This window comes from Marmota monax, unplaced genomic scaffold (genome assembly GCF_021218885.2).
Source record: "Marmota monax isolate L192 unplaced genomic scaffold, Marmota_monax_Labrador192_F-V1.1 WCK01_AAM20220418_F8-fsc00100, whole genome shotgun sequence".
Taxonomy (NCBI): Eukaryota; Metazoa; Chordata; class Mammalia; order Rodentia; family Sciuridae; genus Marmota; species Marmota monax.
This window is the reverse complement of record NW_026693872.1, coordinates 5336652-5362846: the sequence shown is the minus strand read 5'-3', so window position 1 is coordinate 5362846 and position 26195 is coordinate 5336652. Positions and strand designations below refer to the sequence as shown.

The 26195-nt window shown below is 45.4% G+C and overlaps 1 protein-coding gene across 1 annotated transcript in view; it reads left to right on the top strand.

Moving 5' to 3' along the window:
- The window catches only part of Vps8 (VPS8 subunit of CORVET complex), a 252174-nt gene extending 231502 nt beyond the window's left edge, over positions 1–20672 (top strand). The window contains exons 46-47 of the mRNA XM_046462585.2: positions 11495–11575; positions 15120–20672. Coding sequence (XP_046318541.1) covers positions 11495–11575; positions 15120–15269 — 231 coding nt within the window. The 3' untranslated portion in view covers positions 15270–20672. The remainder of the gene's footprint in view (positions 1–11494; positions 11576–15119) is intronic.
- Positions 20673–26195: the final 5523 nt, after the last annotated feature.

Below are 26195 nucleotides of genomic sequence, written 5' to 3'. Positions count from 1 at the left end.
ACAGCACCACAAAGCTAACAAAACATATCTAGGAACTTTTGATTGTATGCTAGACATTGTAGATGTTCTGTTGTTGAACATCTAGATTTTGTTGTCTTCCTTTAGAGACTTGTGAGTTTTGTTCTAGAAGGTTTCACTGTTAAATTACCTACATATATCTGAGGCTTATTTTATTTTAATTTGTTCTTTTTAGTTATACATGACAGTAAAGTCAATTTTGACATTTATATAAACATAGAGTATATCCTATTCTAATTAGGATCCCAGTCTTGTGAATATACATGATATGGAGATTCACTGTGTTGTATTCATATATGTACATAGGAAGGTTATTTCAGATCCATTCTACCATCTTTCCTATTCCTATCCCCCCTCCTTTCCCTTCATTCCCCTTTGTCTAATCCACTGAACTTCTATATCCCCCAGTTGTGTTAGCATCCACATATCAGAGAGTTTTTGGGGTTTGGCTTATTTTTTAAGCTTTGTGAGGGCAGATCTAGAGTATCCCTGATACATGGACACCAGGGTATTTGTCATGGTTTTTCCAGTCTGGCTTCTCTGTATTCCCAATATCTTCCAGCACTCTGAAATCTCTAGAATCTCCATCTATTTTATGGCTCCCCAGAAGTTGTTCTCTGTCAGGACTGTGGAATCTTGCCTGTATATGTACAGCATCAGGTCAAAAAATTAAGGGGGTCCCCTGTATTGATTTCTAGAGTTCAACCCCGCTCCTTACTCTTCAAATACTACTTAATGTCAGTCCCAAATTTCTAAGTCCTCAGTTCATCCAGATGTCCATATCCTACTTAGACTCTCCCTTCCTATGGTATAGTCCAGATAGTGCTTCCAGAATTGCAAGGAAATCAGGGGACTCACTTTATATGCTTCCCTTTTTTCATAGATTACAGTCCTGCTCTGCCATTTGTCCAAAGTTTAAAAACAACTGCCATATATATTTTGGCCAGTTTTATACTTATTTGTGATAGGAGAGCTATTTTATATAATACTATCAATTTATGTGTTAGCTTTTTCATCACTATGACAAATATACTAGACAAGAACAACATAGTGGAGCAAATGTTTATTTTGGCTCATGGTTTCTGAGGTTCGATCCATGGTCAGCTGACTTCATAGCTCTGGGCCCAAAGCAAGGCAGAACGTAATGGCAGAAGGGCCTGGAGGAGGAAAAGCAGCTCAGGACACGATAGCCAAGAAGCCAAGAGCTCTTCTCATCAAGGATGAAGGCACACTCCAGCGACCTACTTCTTCCAGCCATACCCTACCTGTCTACAGCTACTGCCCAGTTAATCCATCAGTGGAGTAATCCACTGATTGGGTTATACCTCTCATAATCTAATCATTTCACTTCTGAAAATCCTTGTACTGTGTTACAAGTGAACTTTTGGGGAACACCTCATATCTAAAGCATAACACTTTACAGTGGCAATATTGACAAGTCTCTGGGCCTTTTTATGTTCAACAAATAGTAGTTTAATGTATTGATTTACTCAGTTTACATCTTCTCACTTCAGTTCACTTCCCAACCTCCTCCCAACAACCAAATCCTACAGAGAGAAATGGTACAGATGTGTTTCTATTCAGATAGCAAATCATGATCTAAAGTAATGATAGTACAGCTATATGCATCAGTACTTTTCCTTCAGCTTATAGTTTTATTGTAACTTGTGTTAGGTTTCACTAAATTTAGGCTTAAACCTGCTCTTCCAGCTGATTCTGTATTCCTTTTATTATCAGGTTATCATTCTTAGGTTGATATAGTTAAGATGCAAAGGAATGCTAGAACTAAAAATATTTCAGCAGTCACAATTCTGATAGAAAACTCATGAAAGACCCCCTGCTCCTCAGAGGAGCTCTTTGTCGTACTTGCTGTCCCATGGCAGCATCCACCAGTATAATTATTTGACTTTCTTCTTAAATAGTCAACAATCAGTTAGATAATCAAAGGGTGGCAAATCTTAATCTCATATATGAAATGCATGCTTTTCCTGCTTGAATTTTTTTAAATAAGGCCAAATACTTGGCCATTAGTAACACAACTTAGCAATAGGAGGACGCCGCCCAACAAAGCAGCTCTTTGTAACTCTGCTTCCCATAAAAGTACATCTTTCTGGATATTTCTAGATCTTGCATGACAAAAAGAAAAAGCAGTTGTGGAATGACCATAATATACCATGTGGCAAGGCGTCTAGTTTGTACAGGACAGGGCCCTCAGGAAGGAACAAGATTGGGGCCCCAGCCTCACTGTCATCCATCTCATCGCACAGTATTGTCATTTCATTTCTGTTCACAATGATCCCACTCTCTGTCTTGACGTCTGTGGATAATGACAACTCTGGATAGTGCTCTGTTACATTGGGGGTGGCAACATTCAGGAGGCGTTTCTTCACCTGTTTGGGAATTTGAGCTTCCTGTGCCTGTGCAGCAGTTGCAGGCTGGCCAGTGCCTCCTACTGATAATAATAACCCCTGTAAGAGAATAGGCATGTTTTAAGGACTGTGATAAGGATCCGTTATTTAAATTTTCAGACAACATTCTGCAGGTACCTAATCAGTTTTTTTTTTTAATTCCACTTTTTTAAGCATGATGAGATCATCAGCTTTGGACACCACAGATTTTTCCCCAGGTTGTGCCTTTCAAAGCAGATTAGGCAAGGAGTAGCCAAGCAGGCGTGGGTATAGCATATGGGTTTCAGGACTTTCAACCAGTTTAGGGATAATTCTTTTTGTGACAGCAAAATGCTTGGACAAAACCAAATAAGAAAAAATGTAATGACACAGAATGTATGTGATGCTAATCTTATGGGTGGCACCACAGAGAGTCCTGGTTGAGTACTCAGGCAGGTGCAGCATCAGCCTTCCAGCAGACTAGGCAGCTGCCATGAGACACCCACAACGCCTTGCACATTTATAGCACCTTGGATTTGTCACAAACATGGTATCATGGACCCACCCTCTTACAAACTATATTTTAACATGTCTTAACCTCAGTTTAACTATATAAATTAGAGATAATAAATCCTACCACACTGGGCTGATGTTATATGCATGAAAGTAGTTAGCATAAGGCCAGAGACCAGGAAAGTGTGTTTTGTTCCTTTCCTTTCCCTTTCCTCATCAGAGTTCTGTAAGGCAAGCTATGCATTTATTTTCTCCATTTTATAAATTAGATAATTCATATCAAGGGTATCAGCACAACCAGTGTCACTGATGAGTGTCAGAACCAAGTACAAAGTTGTTTTTTGTTTTTGTTCTTGTTTTTTTTTTTGTTTTTTGAGAGTTGGTTTGGTTTTTTGTTTGTTTTGTTGTTGTTTGTTTGGTTTGATTTTGGTTTGGTTTGATTTTGGTTTTTGGTTTTTGGTACCAGGGATTGAACCCAGGGGCGCTTAACCACTGAGCCACATCCCCAGCCCTTTTTATTTTCTATTTTGAGACAGAGTCTCATTAAGTGGCTGAGGCTTGCTTTGAACTTGTGATCTTCCTGCCTCAGCTTCCTGAACTGCTGAAATTATAGGAATGTGCCATGGAACCTGGCTTGAGTTCAGAGTTTTCCCTGTGGTGATAGAATGTGTTCATGAGTACCCAGTGTGTGCACAAAACTGTCTTTACATTGGACTTAAGTTTTCTCACAGCTGAACTTAGCTTAGTTCTTAACATAGTTGCCATTCACTGACTGGGCTTCAACCCAGCCCTATGAATCTGAAGGCATTTTTAAGCAGACAGCTAATAACTACAATATTTCTCCCTCCTGCCCCTATCTTTTTGTGTAGGCCTGATGAGCCAAAGTTAAAGAGAATATAATCATGAAAGACCCCAGAGGGCCAGAGGCCATCGGTGTTTTGAGAGCATGGCTTAAGCTTACTGACTATGCAAATCCCACTTTTCTCCTGACATGGCCTTTTGTGTTCCTGGAAAATGACTTTTTGTTAGGTGTCTTCAAGATTGATACTAAGAAACATGGCAGATGAAAGAAATCTCTGGAAGCGGACTGCCCCGTTTTTCTTTTTTGGGGGTGGGGTTGAAGGGGGGTATCAGGGATTGAATACAGGGTGACTCAACCACTGAGCCACAGCCGTATTTTGTATTTTATTTAGAGACAGAGTCTCACTGAGTTGCTTAGTGCCTTGCCATTGCTGAGGCTGGCTTTGAATTTGCCATTCTCCTGCCTCAGCCTCCTGAGCCGCTGGGATTATAGGTGTGCACCACAGCGCCTGACCTGGACTGCTGCCATTTTGATATGGGCTTCACCACCAACCAGAGTAACCTTTGGCTGAACTCCAGGGCTTTAGTTTCTTCAACTATAAAATAACCATAACAACAGTGCTTTCCTCACCAGGTTTTGTGATGATCAGAGAGGTGATAAGTGTATAGTGCTTGCAGTCATGGCTGGCATACAGCAGTTACATGCCCAGTGTATGTGAGCTGCTCCTGCAGTGCTGGTGGCTTTTTCTCTTCCTCGTGTCGCAGAAGGCTTTAACCAGCACGTCCCCTTCTGCTATAAGAGGTCACACTGTAACTGTTGTTCTAGAGCTGTGATTGCCACTTCAAGTGCAGTCTTCTTCAGAGATATTCTGCCCAGTTCTCCCACACTGAAGGTATCTTAGCAACTTGTCTGTCTCTTTTATTATTTTATTACCTAATTCATTATTAGTTGTGACTTGTTGAGAGTTTAGGCATTAGTACATGCAGGGGTATGAGGGATCAGGTTGTGTTTTGGGTGGGAGTTTTGAAAAGTTATTTTCTGTTTGAAAGGGGAAGATAATAGGTATTTAGGGAAGGAAATAGGTATTTGGTTTGCTTTCATATCTGAAGCCAACATCTCATTTTAAGCAAGAGCTTTAAATGATTAGGACCTCCAGTATGAAACAGCATAGGTAGTAGCAGAGGTCTCCTGAGTCTTGGGACAAATTTGAAATTGAAGTGGAGGGCAGGCAGGAGAGAATTGGGCAATATGGTTCTAATTCTATTCATACTATTCCATCTCTGCCAGCAAATTATAGAAATGCCTGTGAAGGTGCCTAAAGTTTAAAAAAAAAAAAAAAAAAGATGATAATGTTGCGGAAGAATACAAAGTATTCCAAGTCTCTTACAAATTAGGTTTGACCTTCTTGTGTTTTAGTGTGGGCAGACAACTAGGAAGTGAAATGTTAGGATTTGGATTTTAAGGTATTATTTATTATAAAGAATAAAAAATGAACAAGCAGAGCTCAGGCTTTGGTGACTGTCTTCACATGTCTGTTGGAATGCTTCTTATCCAGAATCCCTAGAATGATTATTATCCCTAATAATGGGAACCAGCCTTCAGGGTGGCAGTGGTCATGTTTCCCTGTGGCGGAGCTTGATGTTCTGGTTAAGAGGCCTGTGGATCCTGACAGCCCTGGTTTGTTTCTTCCTTCCAGGGGATGTAATTACAGCTCTCACTTCCACCACATCTGTGAGTCACTGAGCTTTGAAATGTGCTGGCGCACTGGGTTAGCCCCATGTCCCTCTCCCTGGGGGTCTCGTAGATCATCAGGACCTCATTTTCCACCGGATTTACTTTAATGCTTTGTATTACAAGGTCATCTCTAGGGCGGTCACTGTTTCTTCCTCTAATGTTCTGCTATAGTTTAATTTTCGGTTCTTATCACTGGACTTCATTACAGAGGAAGAAAGAAATTTGCTGTAGCAGACAGCATCAAGTGCGAGTTTCCTTCCTTTGCAATTGGAAAATCGCTCCTCATCAATTCTGTGCTGGAGTTTCGAGGTCTGGGAATGCCAGGAAGGGTGCTATATGTTTATGGATTTGCTAGACTAAGACTGTGTTCAAATTTTGTTGTTCCCCCTTTATTCTGTGCATGACACTGATTTGGAAAATTGGTTTCTCTGTACAGCATCTATAGACTGAATCTGTTATTTCCCTTCAGGGCTATCATGAGTCTTTGTGACAGCACCTCTAGTTGTTTGCCCTAGTTTGCTTCTGATTATGCAATAAAAGTCATGATTAGCTTCCATAAACATTACTATTTTTCTTGAAACTCTTGTGCCCTAAACCTGAATTAAACAAAATGAAATGGATAGTTCAACTGATACAGGACAAACATACCAGAGATCACTAAAATCCTTTACAGAGTCCAAGTTCTTGAAAACAGGAAGACAAATGCCAGTAATGGGACCAGGAGAGCAAGTTGCTGCCTGTTGTTATACCTGAAATCAACAGTTCAAAACAAGCCAGGATATGGGATGACTTGGTAAATCTGTCAAACATTTTTTGGGATTCAGAGCATTGGGCATAGAAGTTCAATAGATGAAAGTCCAGTTCTGATATTCAGGGGGTTCCCAGTCTAGTGGGGGAGACAGATATACAGTCCACAGTGAGTGCAGCGGTCAGGTTATGCCTGGGTCATGTGGAGGCATTCTGGGAGGGGGCCAGAGCTGAGACTTCTGAGCCCAATGTACAGAACCCCCAAAATGTTATAATTTCAGGAACCTTTTGATGGCTTATGTAGACAGTATAAGAGTATATTTCAAATAAGACCTGCCCTAGCAGATATGCAATATATGATTTTCATACTTTTAAGAACCTCTAGTTTTTTCTATCAACAATGGAGAAGGTGAAATCTCTAGGTGGGGTTGTAATACCCCTGAATCTGTGAGACGTTTAACTCCTCTTGACATATTATTCCTCTTTGTACGCTGGGACCTGATATAGTAGGGGCTCCAGAAGTATCTGTTGAACTATAGAACCTAACCCCACTCATGAAGCTTGGACATGAAAGGCCATGAGCCTGTGAAGCACCTCAGAAGTCTGCATGGGCAGGGTCAGCCACATGGGCCTCTGTGAAGATCTACTTTTCGAGGGGTCTGTCTCTCCCAGTACTCATGTCCCACCTCTTGAACCTTAGGACCATGGCCTAGAGTACAGAGCTCCTCCCCTTCATGACATATTCTTGTCACCAATGCTTGTGGTTTTTTTTTTTTTAAGATACTCTTATTCGTGGAAGGATTTTCTTTCTTTCCCTTTTTTTTTCTTTTTGGTGATACTGGGGATTGAACCCAAAGATGCTTTACCTTCAAGTATATCACCAGCTCCTTTTTTATTTTTATTTTGAGACATGGTCTCACTAAGGTGCTGAGATTGGTCTTGAACTTGCAGTCCTCCCACCTGAGTCACTGGGATTGCAGGCAGGCTCCACTGTGCCTAGCTTTGGGAAGAATTTTAAGGCAGGTTGAGGACCTATGAAGTCCTAGGCATGTCTACAAATAGACATTTCTCTCATTTCCCCTCAAGTGCCCTGGCTTTTGACACTTTACCACAGATATGCATGTGGCTCTGCCCATTAATGAGGTATGTCTCTCCTGCCGTGACTTTACTTCCAGAGGATCTAGACATCCCCATTCACAGTCACTCCAGTGAATGGTCTCTGGGTGCCCAAGGTAATGATTTATGTTTTGAGAAAGAGTCTGTCACCCATTATTTCATACCCATGGAACAACCATATTTTTCAATTTCGGAAGGATGTCATCATTGGAAAACCTCTTGGCATCTCTAGAAGTTTATGAGCCTAGAGGAGAAACGGAGTTATGCCAAGTCCAGAGCTTCATGCCAGCCCTGCCCACTCCTCTGGGTGTGCCATGTGGCTTGAAAGATGGTTCTGCCGGTGTCTACATTCATACTGGGCAGGTTTCCTGGCCTTCTCTTCCTCAATTTACAGAACCCTGTTCTATCACTTAGTAAAATAGGTGTAAGTCTTGTAATTCATGAAGATTCAGATAAACCACATAGCAAGGACATTCTCTTCTAATCAAATATATTTTTAAATGTTTTTTGTTGTTGTAGATGGGCACAATACCTTTATTATATTTATTTATTTTTATGTGGTATTGAGGATCAAACCCACACATGCTAGGCAAGCAGTCTGTCACTGAGCCACCACCCTAGCCCTAATTAAACTTTCTTAACAAGGTTTGCCAAGGTGCTTGTAAACTCCATGAATGTGGCAAACAGCATACCGCATGAGGTCACCTTAGAAAAAATTAATGCTAATTAATCAGTTACTTTGGTATATTTTGAATCAGGAGGAGACAAAACCCATAACCTGAGATTGACCTGTTGCCATTAGGACTCAGTGAAGAACAGGGCAGTCTCCAGCTACCCTCAGCTGCTCCCTAGTACAGATGAGAGCCCAGATAGCCAAAGTGCGGACAGTGTTGCTTAGGAACCTGTTAAGCCCCATCCTAGTCCTGCTAGCCAGAACCCACATTGTAACAAGATCCTTCCATGATTCTTATGCATATTAAAATGTGAGAAGTGCTGGGTCTGAAAACAAGGACTGGGCCATCATTTGAGACTGGTGTACTTTCTGCCTCAGTGAGCAAATCCCCAGGGGCTCGAGCTGTTTATTCTGCCTAGCATAGACCCATATGCAATGCAGTGTTTCCTGGAGACTTGACAGCAGGATTCTATTTTTAATAGTAGCATTCTCTATTTATGATCTGACACGACCTTCACTTTCCCAGAAAGATTGGAATAGGCTTCCAAAGTATATCCAATAGGATGAAATAAATAAACGAGGAAATCTATATTTTTAAAAAGCTTTGTGTCTCTGGGAAATAATAATATAAAACCAGGGCTTATCACAGCACATAGAAATGTTTGCCATAGAGTCCATGCGATTGCTAGTTCTGTGCAGCACACCCTGTGGCTCTAACAGAGTTCCCTTGTAATAGAAACAAAAAAGAAAACAATTAATACAACACTACAGTGTCTGACACAGCTTCTCTCAATGCATGATCTGGTGGAAATTTCATCAGTTCTTCAGAAGTGGCCAGCACCACCTACATTTTCCTTTGTAGTGTCTCATGTATATTAACTATTCATGAAATATACAATTTTATGAGATTTTTTTTTGCTTATTATGTCCCTTCAAGGCAAAGGGCTGCTTTATACAAGTACCCCTGTAGGGCATGATCTTTTCTTGTTCTTGTTGTTCTGTCATTTGCCAACTTGATTTTTGCAGCCTCCTTTTTAATTAACCTGCCTCACCGCCAGTGTCCCTCCTCTCCTTGTCTGTTTGGGCCCTCCTTATTAAACCCTCACCACGGGAACCAGGCACTCAGCAAAGTGCAACTCAGACAAGGTGGCTCTCTCTCATCATGTGGAATGTGGGCGAGCCGGCCCACAGCCAAGGTGCTGAGTGGACTGTATAGGGCACAGGTCCTAACCCTGCTCTGCTCCCCAGCTTTTGTTAGTAACGCTAACAGAATTGGAAAAGTCAGGTGTTAGGACCATATTTTCCACTGTTATGTCACTCAGAGGTAATTATATTTTTCCTCCTTGTACTCTGGTTTGAGCTGGGTTTGTAGTATTTGTCAGACCTTCAGATCTTCTTTGACTTGGAACTCCCTTGGGCATTTTCCATAGAATCTATCAGAGCCAGCCCTGTGGCTCTGATGTATAATAGAGCCATCTATTATCCTAGCCACTCAGAGGCTAAGGCAGAAGGATCACAAGTTTGAGACCAGCCCCAGCATCTTAGTGAGACTCAAAATGAAAAATAAACAGGGTTAGGGATGTAGCTTGGTGGAAAGCACCCATGGGTTCAATTCCCAGTACCAAAAAAAAAAAATCAGAAATATCAGTGCTCCACACACTTTCTCTCCAAGAATGTGATTATCTTTCCTACTAAATAATATTGAGGACAAATGTGTTAAAATGTGTGAAGGCAAGTTTAACACTTCTCAGGTTATATAGGGACCTCTGTGTGTCTGGCAGACCCAGAGAATGAGGGGGAGTTCCAGGAGCCTCCCCTCTTTCTGCTGCTCACTCGGGGACACCCTGCCCTGCTCAGCACTTCCTTCTCAGCCGTCTCCACATTGCTGAACATACAGGAACTGAGGTGGCTGTGCCCTGCACTGATGTCTGAAGCTAGATCATCCTTGACGGTATCTTCGGGGTGCCACATGGGATTCTAGAAGCCCTGTCACTGGCTGCTGCTCTCTGGATCTTGAGACATCCTTTCCACCTAGCCAAGAGACAGAATTGTGGTGAATTTCCTGTAGTGTTTTGCATTCTGTTAGCCCTGTGTAGGCTTTTTCTCCTAAGGGTGATGAAAATTTTGAGAGAAAGAAGAAAGCCATCCCTAGAAGACAAACTAAATTAACATACCTCTTAAATTTTCTGTATGTCAAGCTTTTTTAAAGTTCAGATTCTTCTTAGTAGGGGGAAAAATGGACATGCCGGGACCTTTCTCATAGAGTGAATGCTTTTGAGGATTCGATGCAATGACCCATGAGAAACAGCACACAGCTTGGCACACAGTAGATTCTCAGTATGTGGTAACTGCTACAGTGGTAGTATTTGTCCTATGGTAGTATTTGTCCTAGGCCTCCTTTGCTCATCGCCCTCCTGAATTTCTTCCATATCCTGTGCACTCCTGCAAGGCCAGCACATGTCTTCAGACCACCTCTTGCAGCCCTGTCAGTGCCTCTTCCCTCACCCAGCTCACATGGACACCCAGGCCCTCCGTCACTGAATCCATCTTACATTGGGTTTATGTTATGGAATTCTTTCCCAGAGAGTTCATAATCCAGAGCAAAGAAAGAACATATACACAAAAAACACTTCTGAAATCAATTTAAGGGTATCTCTAAATTGTGATAAAAGCTAGCATATACTGAGCCCTTGCATGCTGCTAGGCAGGCTTTAGATATCAATTTCAGCTGGTTTAACTTTCAGTAACTTCATGAGGTAAGCATTACCATTGGTCACAGGTGAGTCTCAAGAGTAGTAAAGTGACATGCCTAAGATCATATAGCAGGCCAGTGTGAGAACTAGCATTCAGATTAACTTCTGACTCCAGGTCCTAAGGCTGCCACCCCCAGGATCCTACTACTTCTGTCCAAGTATGAGTTGAACCAGATCCACTAAGAATAGAGCTCAGTCATGGCCTGTTCCACCCCAGGAGCAGGTGGAGCAACACGACTCCACAGAGCAAGTTAGACTTTCTCCCAAACAGCAGCAGACTCATCTTGCAACCCTTCAGGTGGCTGCCAGCTTTACAGTGAAACAGAAGTGGCACAGTTTCATCTATAGTGCATCCCCACTTCTATCACAGAGAAGGGGCATCTTTGCTGGCCATTTCAAGTGATAGATATGAAATTCAGGTTGGATGGAGCAGAGTTTCTTCACACAGTAATGGCAGAGAGGAATTAAGACACCCTAAAGGAAGCTCACAAGGAAACTTAGAGACCACATTGGGAAAAGAGTCCATAGATATGTCCACTTGGGTAGTGCCAAGGAAGGACTTTGGAGGGACAAGCCCATTTGTAATAAATGCTCAGTAAAATCTGTCTCCCTGATAGCTGGTAGCATAGATTTTCTTCAGAAGAATGAAGGAACCACATGTCCTGCTTTGCCGTGGTATGGGACAAATTCACTGACTGCCCAAGAACAAGCCACACGGTGTTATTAATCCTTACTATTTTTTATTTCTTAGGCAACCTCAGAACCCGTTCTGGATCCACAGCAAATTCAGGCATTTGATCAGCTTTGCCATCTGTACCGAGGGAGTTCCAGGGTAAAGTCTATGTGGTTGTTTACCTCTCTGTTTCCCCATTTATACTTTACTGTTTTGGAAAGACCATGTCCTGGAGCCCTCCGTCTAGCCTTCTCCTTAGCCTGGGAGGTTCCCTGGCATCCCTGTTATGGCCACACGGTCCTCCAGCCCAAGGAGCACTCAGAACTTAGCAAAGCGGGCAGAAGTGGAAAGAGATCTGGCCCTTACCCACTTTGGTCTGTGGGGACATGGGTGAGCCTCTATGTTCCTGCGTCCAGAGAAAATGAGCCAGAGCCTTTATTTGTGTCAGTGGCTGCCTAATCTGTCCTAAGGTCCTGGGCATCTGCATGGGTCCAACTAGTTTGGACCATGGAATCAAATTCAAAGCAGCAGAGGCTTAAACAAGATGGAAGTGGAAACACAGGTAGCCAGGGCATCTTCTATGAACCACCCTCCGTGTTTCCTCTTTCATGACTCTGTAAGGACATTGTGGCTTAAGATTCACATGGTTCAACCCTGGTTAGAGCTTCCTTTTTATATGGTTATAAAAAGAAAGATGAGGATGAGCCTTCCCTCTTAGGACAGTGCTAGAAGTCATACAGACCACTTCCTCTTATCTCCACGGTCTGGAGGGTAGACCCATTGCCACTCATACTGTGGTGGAGACTGGGAAATTGTCCTCAATTCCGAAGGCCATGGGCTGAAACTCTTGGTTTCCTATAACTGGAAGAAGAGTACAGGTTTGGAGGGAGGGCTACGCGAGCACAGCCACCCATCAGTCTGGCGTCCCATGGGCACTTCAGAAGTGTTCTCACTCGCCTCTCTGCCTGCTCTTGCTTGCCTAGTGCCTGCCTCAGCCCCTCAGAGTAGCACTGGTCTCATCCTCCACCCTCTATCCACTCACCTTAGGCATCTTCTCCATTTCTCTTTCCCTCTCCAAACTGCGACTGTCCTGGGGCAGGCCTCTTTGTCACCACAGAGGCCACTTCAGGTCTTCTGATCAATGCTCCTGTCCCCAACCCATGCTGCTGCCTAGAGCTTCTTTCCAAATCTGACTGACCAGTTGACCCTTTTCTCAAAACTTCTCCTGGCTGTCCACTGCTTAAAGGGAGGAAGTCCAAACCCTGCCACCACCTCTACTCCGCAGCTCCCACTGGCCCCAGCTGTTCCCTGAGTTCCTCCCCACCCAGCTGCTCCTGTGCTGTGCCTCTGCCTGGGTGCCCTGTGCCTACCCACACTTCTAGGCAAACACCTGTGAGGCCAGGGCCATTCTCTGTAGCCTGGACCAAAAATGGCGTTCCCCTTCAAGAGCTGATCTGGGTAGAGGTTTGTCTGGGAGACTTCTCCAGTGGCCTCCTGAATGTCTCCCAGCAACTCTATTGAACTGGTGTCACCCCATCCCTTCCCAGATATAGCCAGGCTCTTCCTAGTAGTTGAGGTGCTGACTTTCCAAGGACAATCTTCTGCTTCTAAATGTTAAGCTCTTATTCGGGTCCATCAATTTCTTGATCACTCAGTTACAGAAGGAGAATACAAAAATATCTTTTTTCTTAAGAAGAAACATTTTCATGTGTGTGGTACTGGGAACCCAGGGGTGCTCCATCACTGAGCTATATTCCTAGACATTTTTATTTTACTTTGAGACAGGATCTCACTAAGTTGCTGAGGCTGACCTCAAACTTGTGATCCTCCTGCCTCAGCCTCCTGAGACTCTGGAATCATAGGCATCCACCATCTTACAGGAACAGAAAAATTTTTTGTGGTTGGTTTTTCTACGTCAAGTTGTCAGAAAGTGAGAGTTGAGTGTCTCTGTCCATTCTTTAAAGCCCCAGGGACAGTCTCCTTTCAGATGCTTCACAGCAAAAAAGGAAGAGGCACAAAGTGGTGCTCAAGGAGAGCGAGGGATGTCTCTGTGTAACCTGCACAGGTACCAGTGGAAGCCCTGGCTTATTGCTTGAGCGAACACCTGTGAGGCCAGGGCCATTCTTGAGCCAGCCTCCCCCATGTGTGTCCCTGGCCAGCTCAGTGCTTGCAGTCAGAGCTTCTGTGTTGGGAGTTATTGAATATGAACTAGACCATGGCCATGTCATGAACAGGACCTGGGACTAGATTTTTTTTTATATATTGGCACTTAGCACTTAGGGGCTTTCAGATGGGTCCCCCGTGTTTTCCACAGAAGTGACAACTGGACACATGTGAGCCTTGTGCCATTATTGTCAGTATGACAGGAGACCCTTTGTCAGAGGACAGCTACAAGGCAGGGCTGTGGGCAGCTTGGGTGAGCCACAATGGCCTTTCAACCTGAGTTTGAATCCTATCCTGCTGCTTAATGCTGGGTGACCTTAACTTCTTGGGACTCCGGCATTTTCACTCCAGAGGGTTGTTGTGGAGATAGAATAACACTATGGACAACACCTGGCACAGTGTCTGGCACTGGAAAGATACTCAATGCAGTTCCCTGAGGCTGTTATAGGTCCCCAGTAACCTCTGACATGGCGCCAAACACAGAAGGGTTGCTCTGAGGAGTCCCTCGGCTGGCTTGTCACAGTCACCCTCTCTCCAGGGTGGTCACTTTCCCTAGACTCTCATCAAGCCTAAGCAGGTTTCCTCAAAATGTTAGTGGTGGGACACAGAGGTCCCACCTACCGCTAATGGGAAGCTTTGCATGGTGACCCTGAGTTTGCCTTCGAGTCGCACTGAGGGGCAGGTCCAGGTGGTTCCCTTTATTAAAGAAGGGGAGCAGCAAGCCAAGACAGAGCAGGTGGAACATCTCGAACCCCAAGGTGTGGGACTCTTCCCTGACCATTAAGGACATCTTCAGGGCTAGACCGTCAGGCTCCCAATTTACAGAAAGCTTCCTTAGGTGAGAGGGAGGGCACCAAAGGGGCGGAGCTGGCTTTCTAAGGGCTGGCATGCCCTTGCCTCCTGCAATGTGTTCCCTCCTAACAGGTCTTTCAGAACAGAGCTATTAATAGTGGCTATGGTGGAAATAGGAAGTAGAGAGCAGGGAGCACTCATTTGGAGAAGGTAGAGTCTCTAGTTCTGCTCTGAGGCCCTAAGTTTGAATTGGTGGCTGAGTGTCCCTTTCTTTGGAGCTATCCAGGTTATAAAAGAGAGAGGGCAGAGCCAGCAGTCATAACTCAGAGTCACTTTCTCTGGGGAGAAGGCTCCAAGAGAGAGGTGGGAAGAGGGATGAGATGAACTGGGAGTGGAGAACCTCACCTCCACAGGGAGAGAGGTGGCAGGAGAGTCACACACAGCAGCTGGAAAAGAACAGGTGTGAGTGGGCCAGGATCAGACAGCCCTGCCGGGTCAGAGAGCACAGTCTCTGTGCCCCTGGGAGCGAACATCCAGTCTCATCATTACCAAATGGGGACTTGCCCGAAGCCACACAACTAGCTTATGAGTTCTAGCCCTGGGGTCTAAACCATTTCTTTTTACTCTTCCCACAAAGTAGCAATACCTGCTGCAGCCAAGGCCCCTCTGCACCACTGTTCCCCCACTCCACCCCCACACAGATTCTCTGCCCAACCAGCTTACCTGATGTATGTCCCCTTCTTTGCAGCTGGCTCTTCTTACGGAACTCTCCCAGAATCGCAACAGTGAGAGCTACAGGCCGTTCAGTGGCTCCCAGAGTGGACCAGCCTTCAACAGCATCTTTCAGAATGAGAACTTCCAGCTGCAGCTCATTCCCCCACCTGTAACCGAGGACTGAAATACCATAGGTCCCAGCCCTGGAGCCCAGAGGCAGTCCCAGGCCAGTGGGGAGGGACCTGGCCTCTGGACACTCGCAAGCAGAGGTTCCTGGAGAGACCCCACCCATGAGCCCATTGTAGCCTCCCCATACACAGTGTTTTCTTGGCTTTAGTCCACCAAACTGGCCGATTTTGTTTTGCTTGGAATGTCACATACCTCCATCCAGTTCATTAGAAAGTACATTTTGCTCATTGGGACTTTCCCATTTCCCATAAAATCTAAAGAGTCAGTGGAGTTCCAGAAGATGGCATTCCAGGTGGGTAGCATGGGAGGCTTCAGCTGCTGGGAGCAGAGCTGTGTAACAGAAACAGCAGTGAAGAGAGCAGGGGCTTGGGGGCAAGGCACCCCTGTTGATGTAGTTATGTTAAAACCCATGTGAGTGGGAGACGCCCTCTCTAACAATAAATGTGTCTGGCAGGCTGGCTGTCAGTCTGTTAACTCATAGAGGATGTTTAGAGCCACAGCTGAGTAGCTCTAAGGGGACACTGACTTTAGTCAGACAAACAGCTCCATACAGAACCCAGCTATCCAGGTGCTCCTATGGCAGGGGCAGGACTGCTAAGGAGAGTGGGACCTGTACAGTTTTCAGTCCTGGAACTATATACCATTGAATCAGGAGCCACAGAAGATCACTACCCAGAGACCTAAGCTCACACCTCAGATGCTCAGACACCCTGACTCATCAGTTCACTCAGGAATGATCTGGCTCTCATGATAGATGCTAACCAAACCCACAGGAAGTAGATGTAAAACTAGATACAGATAGTGAGTTTTAACAGAAAATAGATCCATGCACAATTGTGTTCCGGAATGAATCACAACTTCTTAAAGCCTCAGTTCCTTATAGAGCAGAGCAGTTATAAAGATGAAATGAGATCACACATGCAAGCAGTTAGTATTGGGCAGGTACGTGGCACATGCCAAGAACTGTCCGCCTAGCTTTCATCATGGACTCCTCCCAGAACAGCACAGGGTACTTACTGCCCCTGGAAGAGGGTATGAAGAGGCACCACCTCCTAACATCTGGAAGGAAGTGGTGGAGCATTGAGTGACTGCCATGGGTGTCCATGGCAGCCAAAGGAGGTATCTCAGGGATGATAGGTAATTTAACAAAGAGGCACAGTGAAGAGGTGGCAGAGCAGGGATTTGAACTCAGAACTGTGATTCCAGCGATGCTGCCTCCCCAGCGTATGTATCAGAAGGTCTCCCAGGAAGCCTAAAATTGATGCCGAGGAGCCTTGAGATTTTTAACTAGAACTCAGTGGTTACCCTTCTTTTTCCTATAGTCTGAAGAACTAAAGCAGAAGAGATATGCAATATGAAAAAATGTAAATTGTGAGAGCAAAACCCTAAAATGTATTTGGGAGAGATGGAGTAAAAGTAGTTATTTTATGTAGTCAAGGTAAAATAGTTACCAGCTTGAAATAGTCTATTTTACTATGCTTCTTCTAAGCCTCATGATAACCACAAAGCAAAATCCTATATAGTAGATACACAAAAGAATCAAAACACACTCCTAGAAAAAAATCTCTCCCATGTTCATTGCAGCGTTATTCATAATACCCTAGATATGGAATTAACCTAAGTGTACCTTAGTGGATGAACTGGTGAAGAAAATATGTTGTATATACACATGGAACACTATTCAGATTTTTTTTTCTTTTTTGGGGGGTGGGGTACGAGGGATTGAACCCAGGGATGCTTAACCACTGAACCACATCCCCAGCGCATTGTTCTATTTTATTTAGAGACAGGGTCTCACTGAGTTGCTTAGTGCCTTTCTAAGTTGCCGGGGCTGGCTTTGAACTCATGATCCTCCTGCTTCAGTCTCCCAAGCTGCTTTGATGACAGGTATGTGCCACCATATGCAGCTACTATTCAGCTTTTAAAAACAGGCAACCCTATTATTTACAGCAACATGAGTGAACATGGAGGATATTCAGTTAAGTGAAATAAGCCAGGCACAAAAAGACAAATGCTGCCCAACCTAACTTGTATGAGGAATATGAACAAGTGGAACTCATAGAAACAGAGTAAGATGGTAGCAGCCAGAAGCTGGGGAAGGTGTGACATATTGGGGAGATGTAAAAGGACACAAAATTTTGATTAGGAGGAATAAGTTCAAGAAATCTATTGTACATCATGGTGAGCACTGTTTATTATACTGTTATATATTTGAACATTGCTGAGAGGAGATTTTAAGTGTTCTTAGCATAAGAAAAAGATAATATGTGAGGTGATATATTGAATAGCTTGATTTAGTTATTCCCCAATGTATACACACATCAAAGTATCATGGTACCCACCATAATTATAAATAATTTTTACATATAAATTTTAAAAAAGTTTTTAAAGGCAGTTTACTGCGTATCAGAACCCTGTTCAAGTCAGAACCAGGAAATACCAACAAATTGTTCTTCCCCAGCCCCTTTCCTATTTAATCAGTCCCCAAGAGTTCCTTTACTTTTTGTCATTCAAGCCATAGCACAGTTGAATAAATTGCTACACCTTTGCATTCAGGTCCTGCCTTCCTAAGAATGTCCTCCACATTGGGTCTGAAGAGCCCTTGTCTCATCTAAGGGTGGACAAGATGCTGGGCAGCTCTGGTACAGTCTCTGCCATCCAAAAACCTGTTCTGTCACCTCTCATGGCACTTAGCCCATGTTTTACTCTGTGGTAACTTCAGGTCCCAATTCAAAGCAGTTCCTTAGGGGCAAAGATTTCTGGGAAATATCTTTAGAATCACCAAACAGCTGGTTCTGCCGACACCACCATGTTTTCTGCAGCGTGGGGTGTGCCCAGGGTGGCACAGCTGGCTTGAAGTCAGGCACCAGGCAGCTCCAGTCAGTGCCTCATCCAGCCCCATGCTGAGCCCTGGCTGTGTCTCTAGGACACATGCTGCTCCTTGACTGTGACAGGTGATATGAAGGGGACTCCCAACTTCCAAGAGGGAAGCTACCATTTGGGGAGGGCAGGTACCTGGTCTGAGCTTCTCCCATACTGTCTGCGGGGCAAGAGGGTGTTGGTCCCCTGAATGGGATCGGATCAGGGCACTAACGGGATCGGGGGCGGACATTCAATTAGCCAGAACCAGCAGTGTCTGTCATCGCTTTGTTCTCTGTAACCAGCAAATATTTGGATGATGTCTGTCACACCTGAAAACAGTTCCTCTCAGCTCTCACAGCCTCAGCCCGATTCCCCTGAATCCTTGGCCCCCTGGATGCCCCCGTTACGAACTCAGTCATCCCAGAGTCAGATGCTGCTGGCTTCCCCGGACAAAAGTGTCCAACAACAGCCCCTTAACATCACCTAGGGAGGTGTTCTGGTCAGCCTTTCACTGCTGTGACCAAAAGACCCAGCCAGACAGTAGCAGAGGAGGAAAAGTTTATCTGGAAGCTCACAGTTTTAGAGATCTCAGTCCACAGGCAGCTGGCTCCATTCCTCGGGGCTCAGGGTGAGGCAGAACATGGCAGGAGAGTGTGGCCCAGGGTGGCCACGTGATGAAGAGGAAGCAGAGAGACTTACTCACCATATACAAAATATATAGCCCGAATCCAAGCCCCCAGTGATCCACCTCCAGCCACGTCAACCGCCTTCAGTCACCACTCAGTTAATCCCACAGGGGATTAATTCACGGATTGGGTTAAGACTCTCATAACGCAACCATTTCTCCTCTGAAATTCTTCCATTGTCTCATCAGCTTTTGGGGGACAGCACATCTAAACCATAACAGGAGGAACACTAAGCAGAAAGTGCCCCTATTGCTCTGTCAACACTCAGTTTTACTTTTATAATTTAAATGTTATAAAAAGATAGCTTGAATTTCCCTCTGTGTCAGTTTTCCTTTGGGCACTTTCAGAATCTGGACAGACCTTTCCTTAGTGGGGTAACTGTTACCAGGTGTGATTCGCCGTGGCCTTGGTTTTCCATCCTTCCTTTTACATTTTATTCAAAGGGAGCTTTTGTTTTTTATAAAAACTCTGAGGACATCATTCCAATGGGAGCATCACTAACGCCCCAAGTAAACAAACTAGCCCAAGTTTCCGTGTGTGGTTTGAACGTGGTCCCTCTTAAGTTTCTGGTGTTGACCATATCATTGCAGTGATGTCAACTCTTGGGCAAGACTTAACTAAATCTTGACTTATTTAACTAGATAAGTATCTAGCCTGCCCATTTAACAAGGTTACTACTGCTAGGCTCAACTAACACAATGTCAAAGCCATTTAAAAACTGAAAAGTTAGCGGCTGGGGCTGGGGTTCAGTGGTAGAGCGCTTGCCTAGCATGCGAGGCCCTGGGTTCGATCCTCAGCACCACATAAAAATAAATAAATAAATAAAGGTATTGTGTCCAACTACAACTAAAAAATAAATATTGTTTTTTAAAAAAAGAAAAGTCAAAGGAACTGAACAGGCACCTCACAGAAGAAGAAATATGAATGGTCAAAAATATGAAAAAAATGTTCAACATCTCTAGCAATTAGAGAAATGAAAATTATAACTACACTGAAATTCCATCTCACTCCATTCGGAATGGCAATTATCAAGAAGCAACAATAAATGTTGGCAAGGATGTGGGGAAAAGGATGCACTCATATATTGCTGGTGGGACAGCAAGCAAACTGGTACAACCACTCTGGAAAGTAGGGAGATTCCTTAGAAAACTTGGAATGGGACCACCATTTTACCCAGTGCTCAGCTTATACCCAAAGGACTTAAAATCAATCAGTATACAACAGTGACACAACCACATCAACATTTATAGCAGCTCAATTCACAATAGCCAAGTTTTGGAACCAACCCTAGATGCCCTTCAGCTGAGGAATTGATAAAGAAAATGTGATTGATTGATATATATATATATATATATATATATATATATATATATATATATATATACACACACACACACACATACATACATACAATGGAATATTACTCCACCATAAAGAAGAATGAAATTATGGCATTTGCTGGTAAATGGATGGAACTGGAGAATATCATGCTAAGTGAAAAACAAAGGTCAAATGTTCTCTCTGATACGTGAATGCTAACCCATAACAAGGGAGGGTAGAGAGGGAAAGTGTAAAAGTTCATTAGATTAGACAAGGGGAATGAAGGGAAGGGAGTGGGGGTTGGGAATAGAAAAGAAGAGTGAATTGGACATAACTTCCCTATGTTCATACATGAATATACAACCAGTGTAACTCCACATCATGTTACACTGTAAGAATGGGATCAAAATGGTAATGGGTTGCACCCCATGTATGTATAATATGTCAAAGTACACCCTACTATTATGTATATCTCAAAACAACAAATTAAAAAATAAATTGAAAAGTCTCATGTAAAAGCAAGATATTAACATTCCCTGCCTTGGACAGTGCATTTCTCACTTGCTTTTCCCAGTTGAAAAGCTCTCTGGAACCCTACAAGTGCCTCATCCATATCTGTGTGAGGAGTTTTGCATACTTTAACCTCATTTATTTCTCTTCTCAGCTGGATCTGGTTTGAAGGGTGGTTATGTTGCTTTTTCTTTCAACATTCTCTTACATGTTCTGGACAAAAATGTAACACATGATTCATACTATTAGGTAACTTTCTGATTAATCTCAATCCCTTTCTTTCAGCATGTCGTCAATGAATTGTGGCTTGTCTGCAATAAAGCTTTATTTACAGGTTAAGAAAAAGATTCAGGTGTTGAAACTTAATGGCTGTGGTATTAAGAGGTGGGGCTTTTAAAAAGTGATTACACCAGGAGGGCTCCTCCCTTCCTATGGGATTAAGATCTTTATAAAAGAGGATTCGTGCAGCAATTGGCTGTATCAATCCTTCCCCCTTTCTGCAGGGAGGGAGGACTTGGGGAGTCTCCCCCTGAGCTCATGGAACAAGCACCATCTTGGAAGCTGAGAGCAGCCCTCACCAGAGGACTGAATCTACCAGCACCTTGATCTTGGACTCCCCAAACACCAGAACTGTAAGAAATCAAATTTCTATCTTTTACAAATTACTCTGCACTCTAGTGTTCTGTTATAGCTGCACAAAATGGCCTGAGACAATCTCTGTGAATAGGTATGTGTTCACGTTTATTTTTGTAGAATTTATCGAACGGCATGGTGTGAGGTATACATCCAAGTTTCCTTTCCTCCATGCTGTGGTGTAAGTTGCCTAATGTTAACCAGGGATTAAGCCAGTGAAGGTAAGCAGAGCCCTGGATTCAAGGTTTAGTCAGAGATGTCAGTCCAAGGGCATCTGGCAGGATGGTGGACAGGGTGGTATCCAGATACTGCAGCTAGCCCAGGCTTCCATTCTAGCCATGACCTAGCCTGCACCAGGTTCTGCCCCACACCTGCTACTGGGTGGATGTGCATGCAGGGCTTGGAGCACCAGGGTTAGGAGTCACTACTGTCCTCAGGCCTGCCCCACCCCCATCCCACCTGTGGGTAAATCCAGGCAAAACCTGGCTTGGCCTAGACTCCCAGATAGCAGCCATCAGGCCTTGAGCATCTTTGCACGGCATGTTGGCCACTCTACCTCGCTAACCCCAGGCAGCTGCTTCCCGTCTTCCTCGGTGGGTTCCCTCTCAACTGAGGCATACTTGGAACTCGGGGTTCAAGACTCCAAATGCAGCTGGGGATGAAGAGTGAAAGCCTGGCTAGGAGGTGTCCCCTCCTGCAGTAGCGCCTCAACTAACAGGGAATAGGCTACTAGGGGGAAGTGGAGTAGAGCAGGATCCCTCTGAAAGGGACAGGAAATAAAGGCTATTCTTGGGACAATGCTGGAGAGCAGGGGGGAGGAGCCTGCCAGAGCACATTTTATGGGCTCTTATTAGTAATCTGTGCTGCATTTGGGGGACATCCAAGACCCTGGGAAGGGCCAGCAAGTGAGGAATGGGCTGATCTTGCCATGAGAAGACACCTCGATCCCTGGAGGGCTTTCCCCAGCTCCAGGGGTGTCTTGTGCAAATTCTTTCAGGCAGCTAGTTTCCCAGCCCTATGAGCACTGTGACATCCTGAAAGATGCTGACCTTTGTCCTCATGCAAGTGTAGACACATCCACAGTAAGGGAAGGGGAGGGCAATTGGCTTGAGCAAATGACTGGCACATCTCCTCTGTGTTTGAAATTTTAAAAAGGTGAAGATGTTGGGATAGCACTGCCCCATGTGGGCTCCAGTAAGAATCAAAAACTGTGCATGGAGCCAGGCAAGGTGGTGCATGCTTGTAATCCCAGCAACTCAGAGGCTGAGGCAGGAGGATCACGAGTTCAAAGCCAGCTGCAGCAACTTAGCAAAGCCCTAAGCAACTCAGCAAGACCCTATCTCTAAATAAAACATTAAAAAAGGACCAGGGATGTGGCTCAGTGGTTAAACACCCCTGGGTTCAATCCCTGGTACCAAAAAAAAAAAAAAAAAAAAAAAAAAGAAATTGTGTTTGGATTCTGGCCCATGGTCAGCCAGTTCCTGTCATTAGTTGTTTCCTGAGTGCTGGCCACATGCCAGGCGTCATCACCTGCAGTGGGGAGATGCAGGTCAGATGAGGTCTCCCCTCTTAAGGAGGAGGAGGTCTAAGTGCAGCAGGGGAGCAGAGAAAGGGCCCCAGCCTGTGCAGATCCTTGTCTTTTAATTCTGACCCAACCACCTTTTTTCTGGTAAGTTCTGTTAGTCACCATTCCACAGAAATCACAGCATATCCTTGCAGAAATTGAGCAGCAGCTTAAAATATTGGAGTCAGTGAATTGCAGAATCTGACAAAGCTCAGGGCTTAGTGGTGCCAGCCTCCACCACCCAGCTACAAGCACCACATGGCAGGGGGGAACAGTGGGGTGGGGGACAATCAAGCCAGGGGTCCAGGTTGTGGAGGGACAGGAAGCATTCTTGGTCCAGGTCGGTCCTCAGGCCAGAGCTGTGTACCCAGGGCAGGCTCCCAGAGTGTAGCCAGGCCCTGCTCACCTTGGCCAGCACCTGGAAGCCCAGCTAGACAGCAAGAGTCAGGGACATTAAAGGCTTCTAGGAGGAGGTCGATGTCCCTGTGGACATGAATGGAGGAAGGACAGCAAGCTTAGCAGAGCCCATCAGCGGGGTGCCTGGAGGATCCCGGAGCCCTGCATCTGCCCCTTCTTCCTATTGTCTGCTCTTTAGAAGAGGCAGAGTGGACCACTGGGGACAGCCCTGGGCTTCCAGTCAGGAGCATGGCTTCCAGGCCCAGCCCTACCCTGCCCCTGACCTGTGTGAGCCAAGGAAGGCTGCTGGACGCTTAGAAAATCTCCACCCACAGCAAAGGTCTCAGTGACACACACAAAGGTCACATGTGACCAAAACAGCCTGCTGTGGGAAGGGTGGGGAAAGGAGTTTGTGGAAACGAAAAGCCGGCTGGGGCCTCATCAATGATGAATGCTCCAGTGAATGAATAATTCAGAGCGTTGGGATCCTTTTGGAAGCAGTGTATTTCCACTCGGTTCTGCCTGCTCAGGATCGTTTCCCAGAGATGCAGCTGCAGAATCAGATGCCTGGGCCCAGAGAGCAGCGAAGGCCCCCCCGGGGACTCTTCCAGGCAGGCCGGGGGGACTCCACAGGCCTTGGGGAGTCTGAGCACCCCTGAGCTCTGTGGCAGCCCCAGCTCAGATGTGCTCCCCACATTCTACATCCCAGTGGCCCCTCCTTCCCAGGGCATCCAGGGCCATCCTTCTGCCCCGAGCTTCCTCCACACACTCACCCTCTATGAAGCTATCCTTGGGTCCCGAGGAAAATGGCCGTGGGGTTCTCACCTTGTCCACATGTTCCAGGGGACACCCCACACCTGACCCTGCCCACCACTGAGGTGGATTTTGTTTGGTGCACCCCGTGTCCTCCCAGGCACAGTGAAGTTGTTCACTGGGTGACAAGTACATGTCGAGGTCTGCTGGAAACAGGTATCGCCATCTTTTCTTCGAAGTCACTGTCTTTTTCAAGTAAACTTTCTGAATTAGAGATGTTCACAAGCCATGGTGTGACTGGACTCACTGTGAACACACTTGTATGACCAGCATCAGATCAATCACCTAGAAATGACCAGTATTCCAGATATCCTCTGTGTCCTGAATTCTAACAGCATAGTTTTGCATGTTTTGAGCTTCATACCAATGGAATTATACTCCATATGCTTTTTTAGAAATATCTTCTTTCCTTCAACATTGTTTGAGGTGTCCCATGTTGTGTGTTCTCATTGTTGAGCTGTGACGGACCACAGTCCATCTGTTCTTTTGTTAATGGGCATTTGGGTTACATCCAATGATGGCCTATTGCCATTTTTGTTCCTGTCTTCTGTGAACACATACATACATTTCTTTTAGGTATAAACTTGGGAGTGGTTTTGTAGGGGAAGGGGGAGACATGTTTAATGCCTTTTTGAATGCCCGCATGAATGAGTATCTACTGCTTCAGAGGACGGGCACGACAGGCGATGGTTCACACCCCACCTCCCTCCAAGTACTTTCCTGAGTTTGGCTTTAAGTATAAGACCCCATCATTTGCCTGCTACACTACCTCAGCTAGCACAGAGGTGGCTTCAGAACCTGGCAGGATCTGCTGTTAGGCTGCTGGGTGGGTATGGGCCGCCTGATAAGGGCAGGGGAGGGGGTGGTCTTGGCTTCACACTGAGCCACTTCTACACAATCAAGAAGCCAACAGTGGCACCCCCATTGCTGACACCTGTTCCCTCAGAACTCTGCATTATACCCAGTCAAAGGTCAGGATTTGGTCCAAACAGTCTTGGGAGACCATACCTCAACCTCCAGAATCTCAAACTCTGGAACCCAGTCTTTCCTCTTCTCTTTGAAAGAATGAGCTGCCCGTCACCCTTCAACATCCCATAACCCACTCTCTCCTCTACCCGAGATGTGACTTCCATCCAACCAGTGCCCACTGTCACGTTTGCCATCACTGATCTCTTCATGACCCCACTAGTCCCTCTGTGAGTAGCTGGTCTGAGGCAGACACCATGGGCCCAGATATAGGAAACAGGAACCGGGACAGCTCCAGGAATTCATGGCCTCTCTACAGTTCTTAGATATGTTGGTTATGGGAAGAGACTGAATTCTCATGGGATAGAACGGACCCCTTTGGGGTCCCTAGTAATCTGAAGGGACCTCAGTAAGTTCTATCTGGACACACTGATCATGTGCTGACCTCTCATTGACTTGTCCAGAGATACCCATTGCTGGCCTCATTCACCCAGGGCCCCACAGTTTCCTTGGGAAACCCATGCAGCATCTAAATCATTGCTGGAGTCACCTTGTTATTCCAGATTCCCAGGTCTAACAGATGTATCCCCTGGGCAGATCACACCCAGGCCTCAGTGACAGTGCTCTCCAGACACCATGGGGCCCCTTCTGGCCTTTTCAAGGGTTTCTGAGCTGCAGGCCTCCTAGAGTAGCCCTGCTGATAGACTGGGATGACTTTTCCAGGTCTTTCTGCAGACAAAGGGCGCTGCCTACATTTGCTCTGTGGTTTTGGGCATCAGTTTACATGGGCAGCTTGTAAACACGAGGGTAGAAACTCAGCTCTTTGTTTACTGCACAGGGATGCTTGTGGCAGAGAGATGCCCACCAGGGTGACCAAACACAGCCTGCAGCTGCCTGGCTCAGGAGGTGAGCCCAAGGGGGATGGGGGTGATGCTGGGGAGAGTCATCACTGAGGGAAGGAGCTGATATCACAGACCCCATTGGGGCAGGAGGAGGCGGGAGCAGCTGACTCCTATATAGTGCCAACCTCCGAGCCCAATAACCAAGATGAGTTCTTAAATCCTGGGACCAGGCCCGACCACAAGACAGAGTCTGGGTCTCAGGTACCAGACTCAGGTAGAGATCAAGCCATGCTGGCACAAAGCCAGAGCCACCTGACGACCACTCAGGT